The sequence below is a fragment of the Fusarium odoratissimum genome (genome assembly GCF_000260195.1).
Source record: "Fusarium odoratissimum NRRL 54006 unplaced genomic scaffold supercont1.54, whole genome shotgun sequence".
Taxonomy (NCBI): Eukaryota; Fungi; Ascomycota; class Sordariomycetes; order Hypocreales; family Nectriaceae; genus Fusarium; species Fusarium odoratissimum.
In genome coordinates this window covers 48,071-71,733 of record NW_022158734.1, presented here as the reverse complement: position 1 = coordinate 71,733, position 23,663 = coordinate 48,071, and the positions used below count along the sequence as shown (strand labels likewise).

The 23,663-nt window shown below is 47.2% G+C and overlaps 10 protein-coding genes across 18 annotated transcripts; 5 read left to right on the top strand and 5 right to left on the bottom strand.

Annotated features, from left to right (window-relative positions):
• Positions 1 to 1,888: 1,888 nt before the first annotated feature.
• FOIG_15545 (uncharacterized protein) lies at positions 1,889 to 3,837 on the top strand (the record flags this gene model as incomplete). Its single annotated transcript, XM_031216917.1, has 4 exons — positions 1,889 to 2,081; positions 2,132 to 2,432; positions 2,496 to 2,873; positions 2,940 to 3,837. 4 exons carry the CDS (start codon positions 1,889 to 1,891, stop codon positions 3,835 to 3,837), a joined length of 1,770 nt encoding a protein of 589 aa, XP_031053356.1.
• A 57-nt stretch (positions 3,838 to 3,894) lies between these two features.
• Positions 3,895 to 5,362, bottom strand: FOIG_15544 (uncharacterized protein). Of its 2 annotated transcripts, XM_031216915.1 has the most exons (4): positions 5,146 to 5,362; positions 4,599 to 5,086; positions 4,480 to 4,544; positions 3,895 to 4,423 (listed from the first exon to the last, which is right to left on the bottom strand). In XM_031216915.1, exons 1-4 carry the CDS (start codon positions 5,299 to 5,301, stop codon positions 4,014 to 4,016), a joined length of 1,119 nt encoding a protein of 372 aa, XP_031053354.1. In that variant the 5' UTR covers positions 5,302 to 5,362; the 3' UTR covers positions 3,895 to 4,013. The 2 variants fall into 2 exon arrangements, with proteins under 2 accessions (XP_031053354.1, XP_031053355.1); XM_031216916.1 differs by having other exon boundaries at positions 4,599 to 5,362.
• A 1,894-nt stretch (positions 5,363 to 7,256) lies between these two features.
• FOIG_15543 (uncharacterized protein) lies at positions 7,257 to 9,369 on the bottom strand (the record flags this gene model as incomplete). Its single annotated transcript, XM_031216914.1, has 5 exons — positions 7,257 to 7,985; positions 8,046 to 8,441; positions 8,497 to 8,682; positions 8,756 to 9,021; positions 9,288 to 9,369. 5 exons carry the CDS (start codon positions 9,367 to 9,369, stop codon positions 7,257 to 7,259), a joined length of 1,659 nt encoding a protein of 552 aa, XP_031053353.1.
• Positions 9,370 to 10,056: 687 nt separating this feature from the next.
• Positions 10,057 to 11,076, top strand: FOIG_15542 (uncharacterized protein; the record flags this gene model as incomplete). The annotated part of the gene is made up of 1 exon (XM_031216913.1): positions 10,057 to 11,076. One exon carries the CDS (start codon positions 10,057 to 10,059, stop codon positions 11,074 to 11,076), a length of 1,020 nt encoding a protein of 339 aa, XP_031053352.1.
• A 25-nt stretch (positions 11,077 to 11,101) lies between these two features.
• On the top strand, positions 11,102 to 11,992 carry FOIG_15541 (uncharacterized protein; the record flags this gene model as incomplete). The annotated part of the gene is made up of 1 exon (XM_031216912.1): positions 11,102 to 11,992. The coding sequence occupies one exon, from the start codon at positions 11,102 to 11,104 to the stop codon at positions 11,990 to 11,992; it is 891 nt and encodes a 296-aa protein (XP_031053351.1).
• Positions 11,993 to 12,872: 880 nt separating this feature from the next.
• On the bottom strand, positions 12,873 to 14,978 carry FOIG_15540 (uncharacterized protein). Of its 8 annotated transcripts, none has more exons than XM_031216905.1 (6): positions 14,748 to 14,873; positions 14,410 to 14,693; positions 14,123 to 14,320; positions 13,605 to 14,024; positions 13,185 to 13,530; positions 12,884 to 13,110 (listed from the first exon to the last, which is right to left on the bottom strand). In XM_031216905.1, the coding sequence occupies exons 2-6, from the start codon at positions 14,637 to 14,639 to the stop codon at positions 13,033 to 13,035; spliced, it is 1,272 nt and encodes a 423-aa protein (XP_031053344.1). In that variant the 5' UTR covers positions 14,640 to 14,693; positions 14,748 to 14,873; the 3' UTR covers positions 12,884 to 13,032. The 8 variants fall into 8 exon arrangements, with proteins under 8 accessions (XP_031053346.1, XP_031053347.1, XP_031053349.1 ...); XM_031216904.1 differs by having other exon boundaries at positions 12,892 to 13,110; positions 14,123 to 14,323; positions 14,748 to 14,901; XM_031216907.1 differs by having other exon boundaries at positions 12,873 to 13,110; positions 14,123 to 14,693; positions 14,748 to 14,978.
• A 933-nt stretch (positions 14,979 to 15,911) lies between these two features.
• On the top strand, positions 15,912 to 17,713 carry FOIG_15539 (uncharacterized protein). The gene is made up of 5 exons (XM_031216903.1): positions 15,912 to 16,266; positions 16,316 to 16,714; positions 16,771 to 16,861; positions 16,917 to 17,287; positions 17,346 to 17,713. The coding sequence occupies exons 1-5, from the start codon at positions 16,029 to 16,031 to the stop codon at positions 17,483 to 17,485; spliced, it is 1,239 nt and encodes a 412-aa protein (XP_031053342.1). The 5' UTR covers positions 15,912 to 16,028; the 3' UTR covers positions 17,486 to 17,713.
• Positions 17,714 to 17,747: 34 nt separating this feature from the next.
• Positions 17,748 to 19,142, bottom strand: FOIG_15538 (uncharacterized protein; the record flags this gene model as incomplete). Its single annotated transcript, XM_031216902.1, has 2 exons — positions 17,748 to 18,229; positions 18,278 to 19,142. The coding sequence occupies 2 exons, from the start codon at positions 19,140 to 19,142 to the stop codon at positions 17,748 to 17,750; spliced, it is 1,347 nt and encodes a 448-aa protein (XP_031053341.1).
• A 971-nt stretch (positions 19,143 to 20,113) lies between these two features.
• Positions 20,114 to 21,820, top strand: FOIG_15537 (uncharacterized protein; the record flags this gene model as incomplete). The annotated part of the gene is made up of 4 exons (XM_031216901.1): positions 20,114 to 20,218; positions 20,272 to 20,774; positions 20,838 to 20,983; positions 21,348 to 21,820. 4 exons carry the CDS (start codon positions 20,114 to 20,116, stop codon positions 21,818 to 21,820), a joined length of 1,227 nt encoding a protein of 408 aa, XP_031053340.1.
• Positions 21,821 to 21,977: 157 nt separating this feature from the next.
• Positions 21,978 to 22,882, bottom strand: FOIG_15536 (uncharacterized protein; the record flags this gene model as incomplete). The annotated part of the gene is made up of 2 exons (XM_031216900.1): positions 21,978 to 22,579; positions 22,636 to 22,882. 2 exons carry the CDS (start codon positions 22,880 to 22,882, stop codon positions 21,978 to 21,980), a joined length of 849 nt encoding a protein of 282 aa, XP_031053339.1.
• Positions 22,883 to 23,663: the final 781 nt, after the last annotated feature.

The following is a 23,663-nucleotide window of genomic DNA, read 5'->3' as shown; positions in this document are numbered from 1 at the left end:
TTTCTCCTAATCGACATCATGTTCGGACGCAACTGGCTGATATGCACATGACTTACAATCTGCGCGCTCTTTATGCTAAACAGTAATGGGAACCAGCATATCCTGCATCTTGTTTCAAGACGAAATCCGTCCTTAACGCTACTAGATCTATTTACTCTTATGCATGGATTGCACTATTACTTCTGGATAGTGATATAAATCTCCAACCGCTCGCAGTTGTTCTTGTACACGGCACTTCCCTTACGTTCCGATTCCTACTTTCGAGCTTGGGTTTCATGCGACGATGTTCACCAATAGTTGTGAGCCAAAGCCTCAGGCCCCCGCCTTGCATATTACAGTACTGATACTATAAGCTCACTCCTATTACATATCGAAACTGGTGGCTGAGCTGGACATAAGCCAGTTGTCCACCAACTTCAATCTTTCTAAAGCTCAAGCTGGCTGCTCCGGAACATCCGAGATAGCTAAAGGCCTTTCAATAAGAAACAGAAGTCTATCTAGGTCTTCTTGAATTTCTCCTGATAAAGTCCTTCTTTTAATCTTATCCGACTTCTTACTTCTTACTTAACTCCCCTTTGCTAAAGTCTAATTCCTTTACTTTCCTTTTTTCTACATTCTCTACAGTTTCACCCTTATACCATCACAAGTATGCCTGGGACATGCCATGGCCAGTACATATAACCTCATATCTTTTACGACGTTTCTTCAACTCATAGCCATATCCAGCACTCGAAGTCACTGACACCAAGTGGGACTTCTGCCCAAATTTAGCAGCATCCTCCATTATGATGGTCACCTTCGCTCTAGCAACAATTGCACACGCTATCCAAGCCATCAGATATCGCAAGCCGTATTACTGGACAATTGCGATGAGTGGTTTGCTTGAGACCCTAGCATATCTCTTTCGGATTCTCAGCATCAACAACCCGGTGAGTCTAGGGCGCACGGAGAGTTGGGCAACTCTTCGTTATTTTGGATGTAATGTGAGTCATTGTGCATCTCTTGAAGGTGACAAGGCACTGACTTATTTAGCAAGTATGATTACATATTAGAAAGTAAATAGATGTGCTAGGCATTAATTATTATCATATCTAGCTCATTGTGATGATTTGACTCACAATCCGCCACGTAATCGAGGCATGGTCATCCTCACGTGGTATCTCCGCGTTTCTACGGAGTGACATCAATCGCTGGAACTTAGCGGGCGCACCTCAATTAAATGAGTCTCTGTTAGGGCATATGTCACTCAGGGGGCCAAGAATAAATAAACTCGAGACTAAATTGTTATTTTCTTCAAGAATAGCTATAAGAAGCAGTCCATTGATCAGTTGTCAAATCTGGAGGCCGCAGCAGCTTCGTGAAAATTCGCGCACTTTCTGTTTATGGGTGGGGTGCACAACTGAAACAACCCCAACTTCCGGGTCAGAACGGAGGGCTTCTCAAAACTGGCTTCCAAGTAGCTGCTATCGAACTGGTGGTGGCTTGGCTACAGAGCGATGTGACCTTCTCTACCATGGTTTTTGCGGTTCATTAAGATTACTGGCGAGCGGATAAAACGCCAAAGAGTGGTTTTGACGCAATTGGACTGAGATGGGCGTCGAATCGTATGCGGAATGTCACAGGCTATCATACCAATGCAGACAACCTTCTGGGCTTTTAGTCGTAAGGCTGAGCAGCTAGTTTAAGCTTGGCCGTAGGGGCTGAGCACTGCAGATTGAGATGTAGATAACAAGACCATTTCTGCTCCTTGCACCTACATCATTCCCTTCCTGTCCCACCATGTAATTTACCTAGTCTCGGCTCCCAACATGCCATACTAATACAAGACCGTGCTCTTCATAATTTCACTACTCACAAGGTGCGGGAAGCTGAGAACTTCCTTCGTGCAATGGAAGCCAAGTTCTGGTTCTTATCGATTGTAGTCTTGGTCACCAGCCTCCATCTTTCAATCCAGAATGATCCCGTCAAGGACTTTTGCCGACGATTTGGACACCAGACAGCAGTGGTGGATCGAAAGCTATATATCGATGGAGGATTGGTCAACTGGAAACCGCTAGAGACCGACCCAAAGAATTATACAAGTACGCTGTCTCCCCGTACCTTGCATGGAGTGAAGTAACCATTTCTCCAGATACCTGGCTGGTGTGGCATGACCTTGATCACAATAGCAAGGATAATATGCCGCAGATTCATGCGAACCTCAGCAAGAATGTCTCGGTTCCTTCAGTACATGGCGGTGCTCTTTGGGCAGATGATGTTAACTACCGTTTATTCCTCTTCGGCGGCGAATTCTTTAGCGGCAGCCCGACCACTTCGAACTTCATGTCCTACGATATATGGTATGATCAGTGGGATGATTTCGGACCGCCCTCCGACGATATCAAGCGCGTCAGTTATGGGGCTGCTACAACAGTAAAGGAGCGAGGGGAAGGGTAAGTTGACGGCTTTCCTGGCTCAAGTGGCCCTTATACAATAACCAGTACTGACCTCTTTAGATATTACTATGGAGGCTATCTTTCGAGAGCTTCTGTGCCCGACTGGAGCGGCGAACGACGTGCGACATCAGACTTAATTCGATACCAGATGGACAGTGATACGTGGGCCAAGCTCTCAGGACCTGATGATATAAAACGCGCTGAAGGAGTCATGACATTTATCCCTGCGAGCGACCGTGGTATGCTGGTCTACTTTGGAGGGTTTCAGGACCCTGGAGATAATGGCACCATGGTCTCACAGCCATTAGACGAGATCTTTCTCTATGATATGATATCGAACAAGTGGCACGTTCAGAAGGCAAACGGTACAATTCCTGAGAGTCGGGGAAGATTCTGTGCTGGAGCTGTATGGGCAGAGGATCGCAGCAGCTACAACATGTAAGAAGGCCCAGTCAGATTGACGGAATCTGGCCTACTGCTTTCGTGATGCTAACTCATGCATAGATACATTAATGCAGGACATGGGATGGAGGGGCCTGGATTCGATGACGTCTATATCCTCTCTTTACCTTCTTTCACATGGATCAAAAGCTATCCTCTCGATCAAAACGGGACAGGCTACTACCCATCTCACAGCCTATCATGCGATGTCATCAACCAAGGCTCACAAATGCTCACTATTGGCGGCGCATTCCCACTGGAAGAAACATGTGATGTCGAAGAGGTTTGGGGAGTTCACAACATCGATCTGGGCAACCAGATCAAATCAAACTTCAAGAAGGTCTGGGCAGGCTATGAGCCGAGTCTCTTCGGGTATAAGGTTCCTGGGTTTGTGACAAGTGTTATTGGGGGGACGGAAGACGGAGGTGCAACCAAGGTCAAGCCTGACCAGGGATTTGTTAATCATGATCTTGGCACGTTGCTAAGCATGAAGGCAGTTTTTACCAATCGAACAAGGCTTGATGATGGACGCACTGATCCTAAGGCCGCTGCATCAGAAGGAGGATCAAGCTCAAAATCAGGACTGTCTACAGGGGCAATTATTGGTATTGCTGTTGGCGCTGGAGTTGTTGTGCTGGCAGTTCTAGTTGGCCTATGGCTGATGCGCAGGAACCGAAAGGCGAAGGTTAATGTCCAGTCAGCTCCCACGACAGAATCATTTTACTCTGTCCCATATATGCCGCAAATCTCAAGCCCGCTATACTTCCCTCACTCTCCCGACAGATGGCACCGCGGAAGCCCCGGAGTTCAAGAGTTTGAGGGGGAAGACCCAGGTCAGGTTCACTACTGGAGACCGTTTCAGGTCAACGTGGAGCCGTGTGAGATGGATGGGCAAGGGACCAGAACACCCGAGACTCACACCGAGATCGAGTACATTAGAAGCCGTGGAATCTCTCACTGAGCCGCTGGTAGGAGAGTTTGAGAAACAAGGATGTATGGATCTCAGAGAACACGAATTCACAGAGTGCCCAAGGGCAGATCTACAAACGATCTGCTGATTAATTGATAAGAGTTAATATATAAGAGATTAAGTATGGCTGTGCTATTTAATACGCACTATGTTTACCTTGGGTATTTTTAAATGATGTTATTATTCCTCCATGCTCTTGGCGAGTGCAACTCCTCCTCGCTCTCACTCATGGCTGTTTTCGTTATCTTGACTTCCCACTTGGTCTCCTTTTTAATGCCAAGCTTGAGATCACTTGGTTGTCTCGAATCAAACCCCGACCCTTTCTTTTCAGGGCCATCCTGACGACTCACTGAGGAGAGTGTGTACGCCTCTCGACTTGAGAAAGCTCTTGGTGTCCCAGGCCCAGGAGTGCGCGGTGATGATCCGTAGCCAGATGGACCGAGTGATAGAGGCTTGCTCGTCAGGTTCAGGCGGAAGGCTATTTGTTTGATCAGAGGCCGCAAGGTCGCCAAGCTGCTTGCTGTGATGGCCAATCCTTGCTCGATTGTTGACCAGATGGCAATGTCAGTGGTATTCCCTGGTAATAATAGGTTAGTTGACTGCCACGTAATCAAAGGAGGGTCTTGAGCTTACAGAGGAAATCGGGCTTTCCAAGGAGATGCAAGTACGGGAATCGAGCAATGACGGCTGCGCTAGCACTATATGCATTGTCAATACAGTTTTTTTCATCCGTGGTATAAAAGAAGACGTACATGCAACCCATAGCTAGCAGAGGGATCAGTGAGTATTTCGTTCGCTTGTGTAACTGCAGATTCCATACAATCCACCCAGGAAGCAGCGCAAAAACAAGGTCAGAACCAACAGCAAAAACACTGTAGAGAGCCGCCAATCCAATGACGACACCGGGATCAATGCATGTGCCATCTTGGTCCTTGTTCCAGAAGTATGATATAGGATGACACTGGAATAGGGTGACGAAAAAGAAGATGCCGCACGAAAGGGCAGTCGAAAACATGGCGAGGTAGATGGTCCATCGTTGGATCTTTTCGGTGGTCACTCTGAGCAGGAAATAGCCGATGGAGAGTTTGCAGGATATCATGGTGAGGGCGTATCCGAGGTAGCAGAACCACCAGCACATCATCGCAGTGTGGATTTGATTGGTTTCGAGGTCGTCGTGGTGTCTTCCCGTGCCGAAAGTGACACCAACAGTCGATGAGGTCGCATAACAAGTGAAGAATACCTAAAGAAAAAGTAGGGGTCAATTGCTGGAAACTTGTTACCCCTTGAGGCTCAACATACCATGGCGACAACCATCAGCCAGTCGTCCTTTCTGAACCCATTGACCATGAACAACCGAACATAACATCTCAATAGGCATGTGATCAGTGCCATGGCGAAGAAGGTGATATTCACCGCCATGAGCTGCGGCCCTCGATTCTCGATGTGAGCTGCCATGATGGGGACAGATCAATTGATGGTTTCTGCACAAATAAAGTTTGTCAGGATGGAAATCCTGCCAAGAGATGAGTCCCTGGGGGGAAGGGAAACTTTATATGAAATGTGGATTGCTATTGTAGTCGGTATTATACCTGCTTGTACTGTACTAACCGTTGCATTACGTTCTAATTGCGGTATTGCCGTCCGACTGCAACGGCTACGGTGCCCCGTACGAGGCCAAGATAAGATAGCTCGCTGTATAATTTGGTGCGCAGACAGAAATACCAGTTTGTTTATACGTTATGTCAGTGTCTGTCCGTTAGTCCGGCTTTCTGTCACCCAGCGTTAGCGTTCCGGTACTATTCAATTAGTGTCTCCCGTTCAAGGAGGATCAACGGCACTTGCCAAGGATCTGAGACAGAGTTGGTGTGCGTCTGCCAGGGGAGTTGCCCCATTTGGCGTACATCCGATGTAACCTCAGTTAAATTCCGCGTTTGACTAGTCTAACTCTGGCTCGGCTCCGTTGATCATGAACAAGCACCTGCTACGTTGAGCCCCTATAATGTTTGAACATAACGACCTGCAGAGAAGAAAACAAGTACCGGCTCCGGAAGAAACACCCAAAGGAACCAATAAATCCGGATATCCAGTTATTATAGAATGTTCATGTATAGAAACACTAGACCTCACGTGGCGACTCTCCACTGCATCTGGAATGATGAGATCAGGGATTAGTGGGGCGAAACAAGGGGTAATCTCCAAAAGAGGGGAACTGACCAATGTTCACATGCAAAGACGTTGAATGTGCCGATGAGATAGCTTCCCTCTAGGCTCTAGCATCGAAAGCAAAGTGGCACAAAGTCAAGTAAACCATGGCAACGCTTTAACAAGTATTGTTTAATTGTGTACTGGACATCGTAATATTCATCGAGTTACATAAAGACCCACGGATAGAGATTTCCTCCAGGTTTGCCCCTGTCCCACTTATCAGGGCAGTACATCCCCACCTGTCTACCCGATAGGGCGGTATATCCGATTTACTCACTGGCGGTTTTTGGCAATAAGAGGGGACGTATACCTCTTGGTGGCTCATGTGGTGAATGCAATTAATATGTATCTATGCTATAAGGGTACGTCTGTCACTTACACAATCGAACAACCCCAATGCGAAAGACTTACTCTAATTGCCTTAACTTCCGCTTGAAGTACGGACTTGGCGTCGAGATAACGAAGGAGTTTCCAACACAAGCTGCAATGATGTCACCTTCCCCCGTTTCGAGAGCCACAATGGATTTGTTTCAGGTCTCATACGTCAACTAGACTAGGCGTCTCAACTTCGCAGTCTAGTGCTGGACCCGCCCGAGTGGTCGCTCAGTTGGCAGGCTACTGGCAAGATTACCCTAGAGCGCGAATTCCTTGGCCATGGAACCAGCATTAAGTGTCCTCTTGTTTGCTTGATGAGACGCCTGATCTCTAGGTGAGTTCGTTTTAACTGTGCAGATGTTACAATTTCATTAATGGTGATACACCTGTACTATGTCGGATTGGGTAATATGCTGCAACTGTTCCACGTCGTTGCTACACCTCAGTCTTGACAGCTTGATCTTTTCTCTTGTTTGCGAAACCTGTATAGTTGGGGTTAACACGTCAACGTTTCATACCTGATAGGAGTGACGTATTCAATGGTTTCAGAATGTGGAGAGGATCCCAGCGTTTCCAAAGTTGAAGGTCAAGTAATGACAACATAGTTCAAAGAAATACAACACCGAGCGCTATCGTTTTCACTCCGAGCTAAACAGACCAGGGGGATGAAGTCACATTACAAAAGATAACAGGATTCTCTAAGTCAGGTAGTTAAAGCAAGTAGAATTGAGTACTTAAGGGGACTATTCTGAGAATAAGTAAAAGACAAATAAAACAACCTTCCCCCGAGAATGAAAAGAACGTAATGGTTGAGGAACCCACTCGTTCCTTTAGTACTGGTAAGGGCTGGCACCCAAAAGCGCAGAAGGCGCAAAGTTAGCTGCAACAGGGTTCAAAGAGCCAAAGCGCTCAAAGATTGCAGCCATAGAGTTATGCGCTGGCTGCAGTCCACCATCAACCCAACCTCCGAGGAATGACGTGCAGTCACTGTTGATCAAGACTCGGGAGCTCGAAGTATCGTTCAGCTTCTGGTAGTCATAGAACATGGAAGAGATGAGCTTGTCCTGTCCTGGAAGACCAAGAGAAAATGCACCATAGGAGTACTGATCGAGGGGCCAGTGGACGAGGTACACGTCATCGTCAGTCACCGGGTCGAGGAAGTCGGCGTAGTTGGGATAGCTGCTATCTCGCATGATACGGGCAATCTGCTCCTTGAGGATAGAGAGCAGCTTGTGAGGATCTTGGATGGCCAAGATGGTCTGCGAGAGATCCTCCCAAGCATACGTGAGAAGGACCATGCCATAGTCTGGATGTCCGTAGTCGAGCGTGTAAGCCTGGGGAAGGTCTGTATCAGACAGAATAACACGAGGGAAATCAGCTGGCTGGTCACTCCAGAACTTCTTCGTGCGGATGAAAAGCTTAGAGGAGGCAGTCATGTGTAGATCGGTGATACCACGGTTGACAGCAGATGACATGATGGGCTCGTTGGTTGTGTCCGAGACATCCGCGAGGGCAAAGTTCATGGCTCGGCTCGAGGTGCCAACAACAGCAAGATCATACTAGGCCTGGTCAGCGATGGAATTACCGTCATCAGAAGATGGAGTCTCCTGGATAACAACATAGTCAACATCGCCGCCGCCGCCGCTGGTGATCTTGGCAACAGTGTCAAACTTGGTCTTGAGGCCCAGGTCCGGAGCCCTCTGCCATTTGACGTTGGCCAACTCCCGGATGCCGGTCGCTTGGAGACCATCATCAGTCATCTTGGCAAAGACAGCCTGGTCTGACTCGAGGCCATTGACGATGAGGCGGAAGATGGAGTTGAAGCCAGCAGAGTAGACGGCGCCAAAGCCACCTGAACCAACGCCGAGGGTACCGAATCGCTCAAAGTCATCTTCAGTCCAGACCTGACCACCCGGAACGTCCCACTCGTGTTTCTCCCCAAAGATGCGCTGGAGTGCAGTGTAGAAACTGTCATTGCCAAAACTCATCGAGGTACTTTTGCTATTCCGGGATGACTTGGTTGCGTGTGTCAACGTCAGATGAACTGAGCCACTTTGTGAGCTGCGTGACTGCAGTAATCGACTGAGAAACACCAGTCAAGCCCTTGGAGATCAGAGACCCCCAGCCGTTGCTGACTTTCTCGAAGCCTTTAACAGTGACGTTCTGGCTGATCCAAGAGATAGGAGTCTCCTGGCAGAAGACGATCGTGGGAACTTTGCCTGGATCAGGGAAGTTCTGAATGAAGGTGTAATGGAACTCATTGGCGTATTAGTAGAGAAGGTCCCCAGAAAAGGGGGAAACGCATTTCTCCCATTTCACTAATCTTGACACCGTCAGGGGTTTGAATGGTTCGGAGACAACCGCCCATATCATCTGTGGCTTCGATCAAGCCGACATCACCACCGGCCTTGACGAGGTTGAAAGCCAGAACCACATTGGTGATGCCACCACCGACAAGAGGGATAGAGAAGTTGGAACGCTGAGGTACAAGAGGCCGATCGGTTTCACCCGCAGCCTGGTTCCATGCCGAGTACACAATCTGGGGTGTATCGACCCAGCCTGAGAGCGGACCTTTTGCTCGCCGATCTTGGAGGGCTGCCTTTTAGCACAGTGGGACCTAAAGACTGGCTTTGATGGAGGAATGGAGGGATCCTTTTTAGGGTGCTTGGAACAGTCTTGATTTTTTTTCTCTTTTCTTTCAGCTGAAGAAATCGTATTTCTTACTAAATCGTTAGGTATTAAGTTCGTCTATGGACTTCGGACAATTTCCTATTTGGCCGGCAAGCCGGAAACAACACCCCTGTATCGCTCCCGTGCTGGAGAGCGGGCCGGTGCGAAGGAGAGACCAAAATTTAACTAACTGCCGAAAACCCACACTTTTCTCTCAAGCATTTCCATTTCCACGAGGTGGTATCGGAGCCTGGAGATGAAGGGGACATTCATGGGTCCTAAAAAAAGACTTGCATTCTGAATAGAGATGGATTTAAGCAGTGATGTCGACCCGACAGTGCCAAATTGATAGTGGATCGATAGGATTTGCCGGCAATTTCTGGCTGATATGCCACCCAACCTTATTCAGTGATAGGGGAGTTGGTGATGCCTCCATATATAATGGTTCTAGAACGAGGGAGAATATCGAGAAGTGATCAACAAGGAACCGGTTGAAGTTGACTTTGACCCATAGTGCCACCTTCGGAGTCATGCCTGGCTCTTCATCATCCAATCGGCTGAGGCCTGTCAAAACAGCATGATTTGATGATAGGCTTTCATACGAGCGCTTCAAAACTTTAAATTGTCTCTGCCGCTTTCTTATTCGTGGGACCTTATGTCTTCCCGCTCTATCTATTTGAATGTGCTCCGGACAACCTTGTGATAAATGCCAACATTTGAGACATTGAGCTCACGGGAAGTCTCGACGCCCTCTGTTGTGTGAATGTTTTGGTGAGCCGAGGTAGGGTATAGCTAACCAAGAGAAAAGAAGAAAGAATAAAGAATCCCATTGGCTGGCATACTATCATGGCGGAGGAAGGAGAAAGAGGAACAATATTCATGTGATGGCGAAAACAGTTATTTAAACCGAATGTTTTCAGCTGAAAGATAATGGTGCCATTCCACAGCAAGCTCAGCATCATGGGTTCCAAGTACGCGCCTGCAATGCTCTGTCTCATGGTCGTAGCAGCCCTCGCCGTTTTGAACGCTTTATCTTTCTTGTTTTTCCTGCATAATCAAGACCAGATCTTCTCAGTTGATGACTCACAGTATCTCTCAGTCACCTCTGATGTTATCTCTTCTGTCTCATACTCCTCGGATCCTGCTCAGGGACCTGTTACCTACATTTCTGGTCTACTTGCTAGTACCACTGCTGATGAGCTTGAAGATGTCATCAAAAGCTCTTTGGAGCAAGATGATGTTTTCTCGGAGGCTTTCCTCGCAGCTATTCTTGTCAGTGCGGGCGATGAAGGGGATCTTGATTCCTCAGTCGTGAGCTACCTCAATAGCCTCAATGCCACTGTCATCTACGGAGGAACGGGTGGCCCTAGTCTCTACGGCAACTCTACCTTGACTCCATGCCCCATGTTTGGCCTTGCAGATGGCGATAGTCTCAGCCTTAGCAAAGTCTTCCGCTTGTATGTTGATACCTACAGGACTTTCGTGGTTGGCACATATGAAGCGGGAGATGGCTATCGCACTTTGACTTATTCCAATTCGGAATGGGGCGCTCCATCTATCCCTGTCCCCTCAAGACTTTACAGTTTTGAAGATGACAGACCTCTCGCTGGGAAGCGAATTGGTGTCAAAGATGTCTACGATCTGGAAGGCATACAGACCACGGGTAGGAGTCTAGCTTACTCTTCTATTCACCCAGAAGCCGATACGACAGCTCCAGCCCTCCAGCGCATAATTGATCAGGGCGGAATAGTTGTTGGCAAGCAGAGAACAGCCCAATCCGCCTCACCTCAGAGCCCTTGGGATTGGAACGACGCGTTCTATCCTGGCAATCCCCGCGGCGATAGGTTCCTGACATGTTCTGCATCCTCTACTGGAAGTGCCTGCTCTATCACTGCATATGACTGGCTTGACTTTGCCATCGGTACCGACACCGGCAAGTCTATTCAGAGAGCCTGCTGCCGTTGCTGGCATCTTCGGTAACAGGCCTTCTCAGGGAATGATTGTCATGGACAACATCATCACAAATGCTTGCAGCACGGATACTGCTGGTGTCTTTGCACGCGATCCTGTTGCTTGGGCCAAGTTCGCAAAGGCCTGGTACGATCCTTCGCTTCATCAAGACACCTCGATCAATGGATTACCTTCGTTGTCAGTTCCTGATGCACAGACATTTCCTAACCGTCTTCTCTATCCTGTCGACCATCTACCGATGCAGAACCCAGCTGCGGAAGCTATTCTGCAGAAGTTTCTGGATGATGTGACAGATGCTGTTGGTATCACCGTCGACAAGATCAACTTGACGCAGACCATCGAGAAGACCGTGGATCGCCCACTACAGGGCATGCTTGACGATCTTACTGTTCTCTGGACCCACAACCTGATCACTGAGAGGGCCGAGCCACTGACCTCCAACCCTTCTATCAATGAGCTTTATCGCTCATTCTTCCGCAATGCATTCACAGACGATAGTAGCTACAAGTCTGCAATGGAAAACCGCACTCGCGATGCAGCTCTTTGGCACAAACAAGTACTCTTCTCGACAAACAGCTCTTGCTCCGAGTTCATCCTGCTCTATGACATTGGCACAAGTGGTCTTCCATCCTTTCGCGAAGAGGGCCTGAATGACTCATCAGGAGCTGCATCCCCTGTCGATCCCCGAGGTCCCGAATCGGTATCGACCGTTTCATCTTACTTTGGGGACGTCGATATCACGGTTCCCATTGGGCAGATTACCTACCAGAGCAACCTCACGTTCCAGGAGGAGGTCATGCCAGTCACTGTTAATATGGTTGCTAAGAGAGGATGCGACTTTGTGCTGTTCAACCTGATTAATAAGCTGGTTTCTGAAGGTGTATTGAGTTCTGTGAATACAGGAAAGCAGGCTTTCCAGGAATAAGCACCTTAAGCCACCTTTACCATAGAGAGTTTCCCTACAGACAAAAACTTCAATTTCTCCCAAAGATGTCGTCCCTTTATTAAAAATCTCCCATGTGACTTGTGTATCTGACTGAGTGTCTAGTCAATGACCTCAAACTCGATAGCCTCAACTGGACATAGTTTAATCGGTGGTCCGCTCGGCTCTTCACCTCGTTCCGGAGGCTCAAACTGGCCAGGCGGCGCGAACACATCTTCTTCCCTGCCGTATCGCCACCGCCTGATACTCTCGTTGTCCCGAACTTCCAAGAGATAAGTATGACCTGGCGTGAAGCATCTCTCACCTTCTATTGCGTATGCCCGCATAAGCCTGTATTTAAAGTGTGAATGGGACCTCCGGCTCCAAAGTGCAGTAATGTTTGTCATCAGAACCTCCAAGCTCAGAACTGAATCTTGCACGTTTCGGTCCCTTGGTCCGTTCCAGCTGAAGAGGGATACCTGCCGTCAGGTCTGTGTGATGGGTTCTGGGGCATGCAATATTGGCGTGACTGATAGAGAAGGCGGCGGCTTAGTACGGCAAGCAAAATTTGGTGGGTTTATAGCCATTAAGAGGTATACAGACTTATGCAATGTTCCTCAGGAAGTACTAAACACGGATTTATCTGATTTGTTTCCTTCGATCTTCGAAGCGATGAGCAGCAACGAGGGGCCTGCAGGCAAAAGTCGGGAGACGTGAGCAGGAGAGGAATTAATTGGGTTCCGTTTAATGCGATACCTAAGGGGACGGTATCTGATGAGAACAGAACTAGGGTATTTGGCGATATTATCCAAGGAGGCGAGGCTAAAGGACTGTGTAGGAATTATCGCCAAGGGGCAGATACCATTTACTCTAAATTAGACAAGCGCGAACGAGTTTATATTCATAGGTAAGGCTTATATTTATAAAACAACATATAGCGAACTATTAAGAGGGAAAGACTGCGACGTTTAACTTATCAAGATTAGATAGCTAGAGCCTTGTTTATATAGTTTTATCCTACCCTCACTTAACAAAAGAAACTTCTAGGCATACTCACGTTTAGAATAGTCTTGGGCAACATAGCGCTGGCTCAACTCCACTCCATCAACTGCCCCAAAGAGCTGAAACGGAGCATAGTCAGCAGAAGTCTCGATAGACCGTCACAAAGAAGTCAGAGATTGGGGTTTAGACGCACCTTCTTTATGTCTCCGTAAATGCCGAACTGCACTGCCGTCATGCCACTAACCATAACTGCGCGTGCTTGCATACCTGTGTAAGCACCGCGCAGTCCAAGCTCGGAAGCAATGCGGAATAAGCGGCGTGTTGTGCTTTCATCCCTACCTGCCTTTTCCTTGTTGATTCTACTCAACATCGTATCGGCCGGTTGAGAGACAACTGCCGCTGCCAATCCAGCGACAAGCCCAGCCCCAAGGTTGATACCAGTAACTCCCATCGAGGATAGTTCTTTCTTATCTACAACACTATAGGCCGTCTGGATAGCTTTTTCGTAGACTAGAAATGTCGCCATGGTATAGGGAATCCTAAGATGGCCGTTCAGATTAGCAGCCAGGTATATATCGAGCCCAGAGACCGGATTTGGTCTGGACGCACGTACTGTTTGAGTAGGATAGGGCTCAGGCCAGAGTAGAGGCCTCCGGTACCCTCTTCTCTTGCTAGCTTAGCGAGGGCGCTTATGCTGTCAGTGGCATAGCTAGGCTGAGATACAAGTCGTATTCGAACAGACTCGAACGGGCAAAGTGCGATATCGCCGAGGAACTCGGCCGCAGCGGCTGAGCCAAGATATACAGCATTTCGGTGATTGGCAGCAGTTGATTGTCCGAGATAGTCTACTGCACGAGCCTTGAAAAATTCATAACCGCCAAACTTGAAAGCACCCTGGAGGCAGTAGCCGGTGATTGTCGGACCTAACCCCGTAAGGAGAGCTCCTGGTCCTTCAGCTGAAACTATACGTCGTGCACTCTTGGAAAGACTGCTGCTGTATGTAAGTGGGTCGAGCTGGATCCTTGTTTTAACCCTGTGCAAGGGATAAGAGTCAGCGACCATACCGTTCGTTGTAGGGCAGACCAATGCCACGGCCACCATTGCAATGTTTTGTAGTGGTGGGTTACTTACACATCAACGGGAGTAAGGACGGCATGAGTGAAAGAACAACAGAAAGCGCCAGCGAGAGCGTATCTTGCGTAAAGAGATAGGCTTGTTAAATTTTCACTTGTTGCAGCGGCCATGAGCTTTTCCTTGGTTGGCAGGATTTTGTCTTTAGCAGCGCTGATTGCTTCTGCGGGACTTGGTGCATGATTGATGAATTGGAAGCTACTGATAAGAATGAGCAAATGGACCAAAGAGAAAGAAGACAGGCTGCAATCGCCGTGTATTTAAAGGGTAATTAAAGCCACCACCACCTTCTCGAGCTTTTTTTCTTCAGCTCAATCAATTCGTCGGCCATGGCCTTTTGTTGCTGCTCGCTCAAACTGTTTCCCGCTGCATTCAGAACCTTTAAGTGCTCCTTCTTCAGCTTATCGAATTCCGCGTCTAACTCTTTGTGCCACGGATATAATACGAAAACCTGGAATCCCAGGGCAGAACTGGCCACGAAGAAATTGGTCAGGGATATAGCGCGTGTAAGTTTCATTGCGGCTAGTAACGTAGGGAAGGCGTCGAGTAAGGCTTTTAACTGTGTATCGGGCTGGCAGATACTTAGCAGTGAAGAGGACGGGGCGGGTTGAAGGCTGGAGCTTACGAAAATGAACCTGTATTAGTGGGGAAACAAAAGCATCAGGGGTTACAGTGCCAGGAAGGAAAATACAGAAGAGAAGAGTACGTGGAATCCGTTGGCGGGGGGTTTTCGAGAGAGGCTGTCTTTTTATTGACATGTGAAGCGACATGTGACCTGGCTCCAGTTTGTCGGTAAAGAACATTTTAGCCCAGATAAGAGAGGGCCAACTGTCAGTTTGACAGGCAACCCCACAAGTTCATGCTTGCCTTGGATAAATTCCACGTGTCGGCTGTGTTGTATCATGCATATTGGTTGAGCCTTTGACAGTAACCATACTGTTCGGATAACCAACTATCTTGGACTGGTTTAGAAAAACCTTACAAGGTAAAATTTTAACAAGTTTTTCTTGTCACAGTTCAGGCCTATAATTATCAGAGAAGCTTTTTAGGGAAGCTTCTAAGCGAGTATCCCTTGTTCGACTGCTTGGGGGATGATGTTGGACAGGAGGAGCTCTCCGTGTACAATGTACAATACAGCGGGATAGGTCGCAAAGCGGCTGGAGCGTTCTATGGCCATCGTATGATTCTGAGAGAGGAGTGGAGTAAAGTAAGAACTGGACCTAACTACAAAGAGCGATGCCGTGAGAAAAAGGAGTCTCGCTTGGAGAAAACCGGAAACCTTATTTCTTCAGGCAATAAACACGGGGCTTTGAAGTACCGAGTCTGCAAGTGAAGTGGCTCTGCCTAGCGTATACCCACAGGGACTACCGAATTTCCTGAGTTGGTGCGGCATACCTTTACTGAATGACATTTTGTTTAAAGTTTGCCCACAAGGCGCAATTGGGAGGATGTTGTTAAACTAGAAGGTGATATCTTAATTGTCTCTAGTTATGGAACCTGCTGTATTTTCTAGATCTGTAAGATACTAATCCTAATTGATTTAATTAATTATATAGTCCCTCTTATCTTTGGAATGCAGCTCGTTTTCGGGAAACGCGGTGCTCAAGTAGCCTTTGCGGTTTAACAGATGCCAGTGCATGGCCCTTTATAAACCCTTGTTATTTAAAATTACAACTGGATATGCCGACGCCGATTTATCCGATGTGCTGTTAAGCTTCAAGAAGGGGATTTAAGCTTCTGGAACCTATATACATCTTAAAAATACGAGAATTTTAATAACAGTATAAAGTATATACTCTAAACAATTATATATCAGGAGAGCATATTTTCTGCTGTAACTTTCACATTTCACATCTGTTATCCTACCTCATTCTGGTGTCTCTCCCCCCTCCCAAACTATCTCAAGATGGTCCACCAGTACTGGCTGGTAACGCTACCCATCCTGGTGCTGGATGCTGCACAAGGCGTTGTTGCAATTCCCGGAAGCCACGCAAGGAAATCGAACCCATCGCCTCCTGGACTGCATGTTCTGCCTCTGATTGAAGATAATTCAGATGACTATCATTCATGGATTGCTGAAGTTGCAGCTGGCACTCCCCCCCAGAAAATGAAGCTGAATTTGGACATAGCCAAATCGACAACATGTATGAGATTCCAGTCAACAGCCGATATTCTTTTCACTGACAATTCTAGGGTTTATTTCAGACAAGACCTTTGCGGAATGTGATGGCTGCAATGATGGATACTACCAACTCAACAAATCCAAGACCTCGTCCCCAATTCTGGGCCATACTGCAGTCTCCTATGGCGATCCAACGACATATCCGCCAAGTAACCAGACCTTTGATCTTGATTTTCACAAGGACAAATTTAACATTGCCGGCGTTAGCATTCCTAAACAGGTCTTTGGTCTTTTCAACCCCTACAAGGATGAGTTCTCCGGAATTGGTGGGCTTGCACTTGGCCCCAATGTGGAACATGGATATGCGCCGGGGAAGATATACAGCTCGTTCTTGGATAACCTCGTTGCCAACAAAAAGATTGCCAGCCGTACTTACAGTATTGACCTACACGAGCACGGCTCTAAGCCAGGCAAGTCCTTTTGTTGTGCGAACAGACTATTCCACTAACGCTCCGTCGGATAACAGCTTCAATTATTCTTGGTGGCATTGACACGGGTAAATTCAAGGGCAAACTTGTGAAAAGGCCGCTGGTGAAGGATGAGCTTGGCACATTTGGGCAAGTACTCAAGTCTATCTTTCGAGAAGAAGATGATCTAACCTTGGACATTTAGACCTTCAATTGTTCTCACAGGCCTCCGCCAGACCACCCCCAAAGGAAAGAACCACGCTAGTGAAGTGACAAGCTACGAAGTTCACAAGAACGACTCGGTCTTCCTCCTCGACAGCTCGAATCAGTACCTCCGATTCCGCCATTCCTTTGTCGATCCTCTTTACAAGACTCTCGGCGCGGTGAACGACGGACATGACGCCTATTTCGTGCCTTGCGAGAAGCGTAACATGCCTGGTAGTTGGGACTTCCAATTCGGCGATGTCACGATCAAGATCCCTTACAACAAGATCATCACCACGCAGTCAGCTGATAAGGGCAAGACTTGTTGGGTCGGTGTTTTGACAACTTGGAAAGGACAGCTAGTCCTTGGACGTAAGTTGACCTTGCTTCTGGTAGGAGATTTTGTGAATACCTGCTGATACGTGAACAGAACCTTTCTTGGAAGCTGCCTATCTTGCCTTCGACCTCGATAATAAGCAGGTTGCACTGGCTCCACCAGCAAACTGCGGTGAAAAGCTAGTTGCATTTGGTTCGGGCCCTGATGCTATTCCCAATCTGAAAGGGTGTTAGTCTATAGGCTTAGATGATGGCAAAATTTGGCGTAGTAGTACGCCATAAGGCTTGGTGATGAGGAAAGACAAATCTGGGCTGCGTCATGTTCCTGACCTTGTCTAAACTAATAAATTCACTTCCTATAATCTTAATTCAACTTTCTGCAACTCAAGACAATGTAAATAGTTGCAATTTATACCTCTATCCCCAGCTTGCCAATAACATTTCCTCGATGTTTGACCAGAAGAAGCATTGCCACTTTATTATATTCTACTATCCATCAGTGATAAGCCAACATCTCATCCCTCGGGTCTTCCGGCTCTCCTTCGTAATTGGGCCTCGTATTAATGGCTTTCCATTCCTGTTCAAGTATAGCAACAGCATCAGTGTTGGCTAAACGATCGCTGTCCCACATAACATACCCCCACTGGCGCAAGGGCCGTGATACAAAATCGCCGAAAAGGTTGCTATATGCCTCTTTCCAGAAAACAACCCACGCCAATGGAGGCGACTCATAACAGTCGCCATTGAAGCTCATCTTCGCTCGGTCATCCTGAGCTTGGTCTTTTTCAGAGTGCTGGTTCTCGCGTCTTTGTTCTTGGAGGAAAGGTATAGTGCTCCGGAAAAGCAGGTCGCTGACGACCGCCACAATCTCCTCCGAGACCACTTCAACTAGTTTCAGGTGGTCTTTTGACTTGAATACAGAAGACAGAACGGAAAGTCCCCTAGAGACCATGCCATTCCTATACCACTCTGAGGACACTAGAGGAGTCAATAACACATTTCCAGGTATATAGTCATTGTACTCACTATCACTGACAAGGTGATATGCACCGGGTGGCGTATGTGGACCAGTCCTTACGATATCGAATGACGGGTTGTCTGGGTGCAAGTCCCATTGGACCTCCTCAAACACACTGTCATACTTGGCGTGCATAAAGGCGTTGATGCACAACATTTCTTCAACCTCCCATGCTTCAAAGTTATCCAGAAATAGGCCAAGCCTTTCTTCCTCTTCAAGCAAACTATCTCCATAACGGAAGCCCACGTCTCGGGCGGGCCCAAAGAGGTTACTGAATATTTGGAAGCGGTATAAGCCACGCATGATGCGCCTCTCCTCTGTTCTGCTGATTTCTTTCGGCGAGGAGAGAGATTCCATATTTGCATGAGTCCAGGAGACGTAGTGATTTATCAGTGGGCGAATAACGGAAGAATGGAAAGCGGCGATGCTGAGGATCTCATCCTCATCGGGGCGTTTAGTAAGTACATCTGTCATCAATGAGCGATGCGATTTGTAATCCTCAATGAATAACAAAATCCTTTCCCGATTCCGTTTCAAGCGAAATTCAGGACTGTTGCATTGATTGGCGATATAGGCATCAACATAAATATGGCCCATTTCAAGTTGTAAGCAATGCCACAGCCAAAACGCTCGGTCAAGTCGATACTGTTCATGAAAGGTAGGAGATGCATGAACCAAGGCAGAAAGGTCTGATATGGAGTCTATAGCAAGTAGAAAACCGTTCCGGATCTCAAAGGGAAGCCGTTCAAGGTTGGAAAGAGAGGGAGCCCTTGGGCTAGCGGAGACAGCGGGTGTTGCAAGAGGCATCTGAATAGGCCTCTGTTCCTCCTTCCGAGGACCTTTCCTCTGCAGCAGCCGTTTCAATCTCTGCATTTTAAAAGACGTTCACGAAAAGAGAAATTCCGAGCAGAACTACAGGTTGTAAGCTTTATTGAACATGAGTAGATATGGCTTGGGCTTGACTGCTGGGCTTGTTATGGTTGGCTGCTTACCTGTTCGCTGATTCCTTGCAGAAGTTTCCGCTCGCATGTGTCAGCTTTCCCTCAAACGATTGACTGACTGTTGAGCAAAAGTTGGTTGTTGGGAGATGTTAGAGACAGAATTGCCGGAAAAGCACATCAGAAACGTACGTTCGAGATATCCCGCGGCTAGAGCGGGGCAAGTCAATCAGCCAATTAAATCGCGTCGTCTGGCGCCCGGAAACGCGCTTATCACCAACAGTCACAACGAGGCTGTGCTGGTCTGTCATTTCGGTTATCAAGCACAGCCTTTTACCGATTTCTACGGAGTTCGAGTGTTGCTGAGCGTATTTTCATGCTGCATGCAAGGCCATTTAATTGGCCCCGGCCAAGACGCGCGTCTAAATGCCATCGTTGACGAATTCAGTCTCTCAAATGCACTCATGTGATCATGCCGGCGAAGGTAACGGTCTGTTGGTCCAGGAATAAAACAATATGCCATTCAATTCTTTTTTAAGCTCTTTCCCAGGTTTCTGTCGGCTGGTTTCGACCAAACCTGAAACTCGCGAGACCAAGTCTATCGGCCATGCGTTCGACCAACATGCCGATGGACTTTGGTGTTGGAGATCCTTTATATGTCGAATGTGTAGGTGATTGGGCTGCGTCTCAAGTATAAGAGAGCTCTCCATCTCTTTCTAGGTCCATAGAAGACAGAAGATCATTCAAACAGCACTTCATCATTCAATCTCGTTGCCATTGTTCAAGTCTTTATTTCGTGTCAAGATATCGACGCGCCATTTACCAATACTTGCATCTTGTATCAATTTGTTCGATTTACATACTCCCTATCACGTTCTTTAAATCAATTGTACCTTTATTCCCATCATGTGTTACTCCTGCAACACTAAAGGATATTTCTCTAGCCGATGCAAAGACGGCAGAGGTCCTATGGTAGAGAGGCGAACGGACGAACTTGAGATGATGGCAAGGGTAAGTATTATAATATGATCGACCATATATTCTACATGTCTGACTCATTGTAGCCTGCGCAGAACTATGGGCCCGGAATCGCTGCTCGCGAGGTCTCACGTCTTCCTAGCCACCTGGAGGCTCGGGCATCCTCCTCAAGCCGCTCTGATAGCAGCTCCAGTCGGGCTAGCTCTAGGCCACAGGCACAAACTAACATTCAATACGAACCATCAATTATGTCTGTTGACTCGAAAGAATCGCTTGCCAACGGCTTGATGTCTTTCAGATTCGAGATCAAAGACATGGGTGAACGTATTGAATACCTGATTGCTCTCAGGAAGCGGCTCTCCCATAAACAGAAGAAGATCAATCCTGCGGAGTACGAGCAGGCACTAAACTCGCCGTCCATGATTGTGCTTTATGAGGCGTACAAACAAGCGGCTGCGTATACTACCCAGTGCAAGAACGCCTATGAACAGAGGATGGCTCAGTACAATAACAGGTTCCTCTTTGCAAGTAACGAAGACCAGATGGAAATATATGCTTTGCAGGAGAATTGGGTCAGGGCAACAGTCAAGTAAGGGCAACCTTGAACAAACAAGATATAAAGTTTTGGGGGCTGATGATATGACTATCTTAGTACTGCCGAGCAACGATTGAACTATCTACAGCAGTTTCCATTTGCCTACCAAAACAAAGAGGCAATCAGGGGTCACATCCTTGCAGCAGAAGGTTCAATGAAAGCGGCCTTAAATGCCCTGAAGGATGTGGAGATGAACAAGAGGGGTAAGTCATATGGAATCTGTTCAGCGATGATAGCATTCCTCTTTGCAACATCGGGTAATCTGACTGTTATGTTAGTTTTATTTGCGAAAATGAGTAGGGAAGGCCCGTGGGTTTAGTTATTCTCGTAATAAGTATAGGTACTTGAAGTTATCCAGGTAAAGGCGGCTTGTCTTGAAATTGTCAGAAACATGTTAGCGCTATAATGCTTGAATATATATTTCTCAACGCATATTAACAATATTCACATTTCTTAAAACTTTTCCCTTCTCTTTTCTTTAAACTCTCTTCCCTAATAAGTAGCTGAGATCTTTATCAACAATTCCTGACAAAGTCTCTCATAAAGCCAGTGTCCTTTTTGAAAAAGGAAACTACCACGTTCTCGAGAACAGTATGATCTTGGTGTATGGACTGCATGACGTCACGACTGAAGACGTTCAGCAAGCGTGCGACCTAGCGACTGAGACGTATGCAAAGAAGATCTTAAACTGGCCAAACGGAAGACTTGAGATGCCAGAAATCTTCAAAGTTAAGAGCCACGATGAAGAACTGAAAGATTTGGAGCATTGCATCGAACGATTTGTTGGTCATCTTCATGACGTCTTTGAGGCGTCACCACCCAAAGACTTACCCACCTACCCTCACGCGTTCGTTGTTATGGACGAGGACTGTTTGAAGGCTGATGCGACTGCTACTCTGGTTCTTGCGCATAAGCCAGAGGATGACTGGAGAGTTCAGCATTGCTCTGTGCCCATTGGCGTTGAGCTTGGTCTGGCGGTTGAGAGCTTGAGATTGGGCGACGTGACCGAAACAGATATGCTTAACCAGTTTACCAATTAAATCGATTACAGATCTTATTTTTAGTCTAATAATTGGTCATTCATAGTGACCTTGCATATAATTCAAGACTCAAAGATTCATGCTAAATCCGTATAGAAGCTCCGTTCGTCTCTCCATTTGCCCTTCCCAACTGCTAAACATCCCAACATCCATTCCATCAGCTTGTCGCCTCCTTCTTTGCTTTCTTAGCAAGAAGTTTATCCAACGTCTCATGAGCAGAAAGCAGCGTCTCGCCACTTGTACCAGTGTGATAAGGAGTATTCGTCGGTCCATCAGATACGCGAACGACATAGTTCTTGGGTTGATCATCGACAACCAGCCGCAGCAGGTCAGGTCGTGAGTAGTGACCTACACAATCAGTCAACGTCTTTGCGTAGTCAATTTTATCCAGATCAATGTCGCAGTAAATCAGGCCATCAAACAAGGGGTCAGTAGGCTCAGTCAGCTGTCGGCCATCCGGACCAAAGACAGCTGCGGCACCACCGCCTCCAGCGAGCATGAAACCGTCCTTGTCTGCGTTCCCTTGACCCTCACTGTTTAACTTGGCGCCTTCGGCGGATAGTGGCTGGTTGGTCACGAGGACGTATACAGCACCTTCCAGGGCATACATGCGACTGGCTGTGACCTCGTTGGCCTCTGAAAAGACTGAGTAGGGCTCAACAGCTGATTCGGTCCACTTTGCATTGAACGGCCAGGCCGCGATATGAACTTGTTCACCTTGGCAGTAGGTGTGATACTTGAGGAGAGGCTGAAGGTGTTCTATTATCACGTCATTAGCAGAGGATCAACATTATGCGTCAAACTCGTCAACGTACCCCAACAGTTCAACATGCCAATCTTTCCCAAAGGGGTATCCACCACGGTAGTGAGAGAATCCCCAGTGGAATCGCCAAAAATAGTCCTCTCAACATGTGTAGGCTTTGTTTTGCGACGATGAAGAAGAGTATTTCCGTCAGGACCGATAAGGACCTGAGCGAGATACAACGAAGCTCCAACCCGCTCAGTGAAACCAAGACATACGTAGATGTTGGTAGCTGCCGAAGCTTGACGGATCTCAAGCATCTCGTCTTCAGTAATATGTATATTCATATTCCTACCTATAGCCTTTTACTAGCTATAGTAATATATCAAGGTAAACCCCAATACATATCCTTGAGTAGCCAGTTATTCTCTTGGTTTAACAATTCAACTTTCTTTTCTAACTCAAGAATTCGATCCCTCGCTGCATCTAGGACCTGTCCCCTGCTAAGGGAATACCCAATATGGCCTGCAGTATCTCTGTCAGTGTAGGTAGAGGCCTGTGCCGTAGGTAGGACTGCAAGAAGATTCTCAAACTGAATCCTAAGCCGGTTGCGATATTTCTTCTCAACTTGATTATGGCACTTTCTGGCCCGTACTATGTCCCTTGAAGGAGCTGGTTGATGATTTTTTCGGTTCTTTGGTTTTTGTGATGCTGATCGGAGTTGGATATACGGATCCTGACTAGAATTCCTTCTGCTAGGGACTGTCAAGCCTAAGGAGCTATCAACATCCCTCGCGGAAAGGTCAGGTCCGCGAAAGGCCCGGCTATATTGCTCCATGTTAGGTATATAATTAACTTGGTTAGAAGCTGTTTCAGCACCTATTTGAACCGTAGTTGATGGATCAGCTTGCAGAAAATCGGAATTTTCGAATTGCATCATATGATCCGCAAGGAAATACTCGGAATTCAAAGATTCCTCTTTGTCATGTATGCTTCCTTCAATAGTGGCTATTTTGAAGGCTATAAGCAGTGGCTCTATACTTAGCCGGAAGCATATATTTACCTTGTCTCATCGAAGGATTAGGAGATATCTGTGTCTTT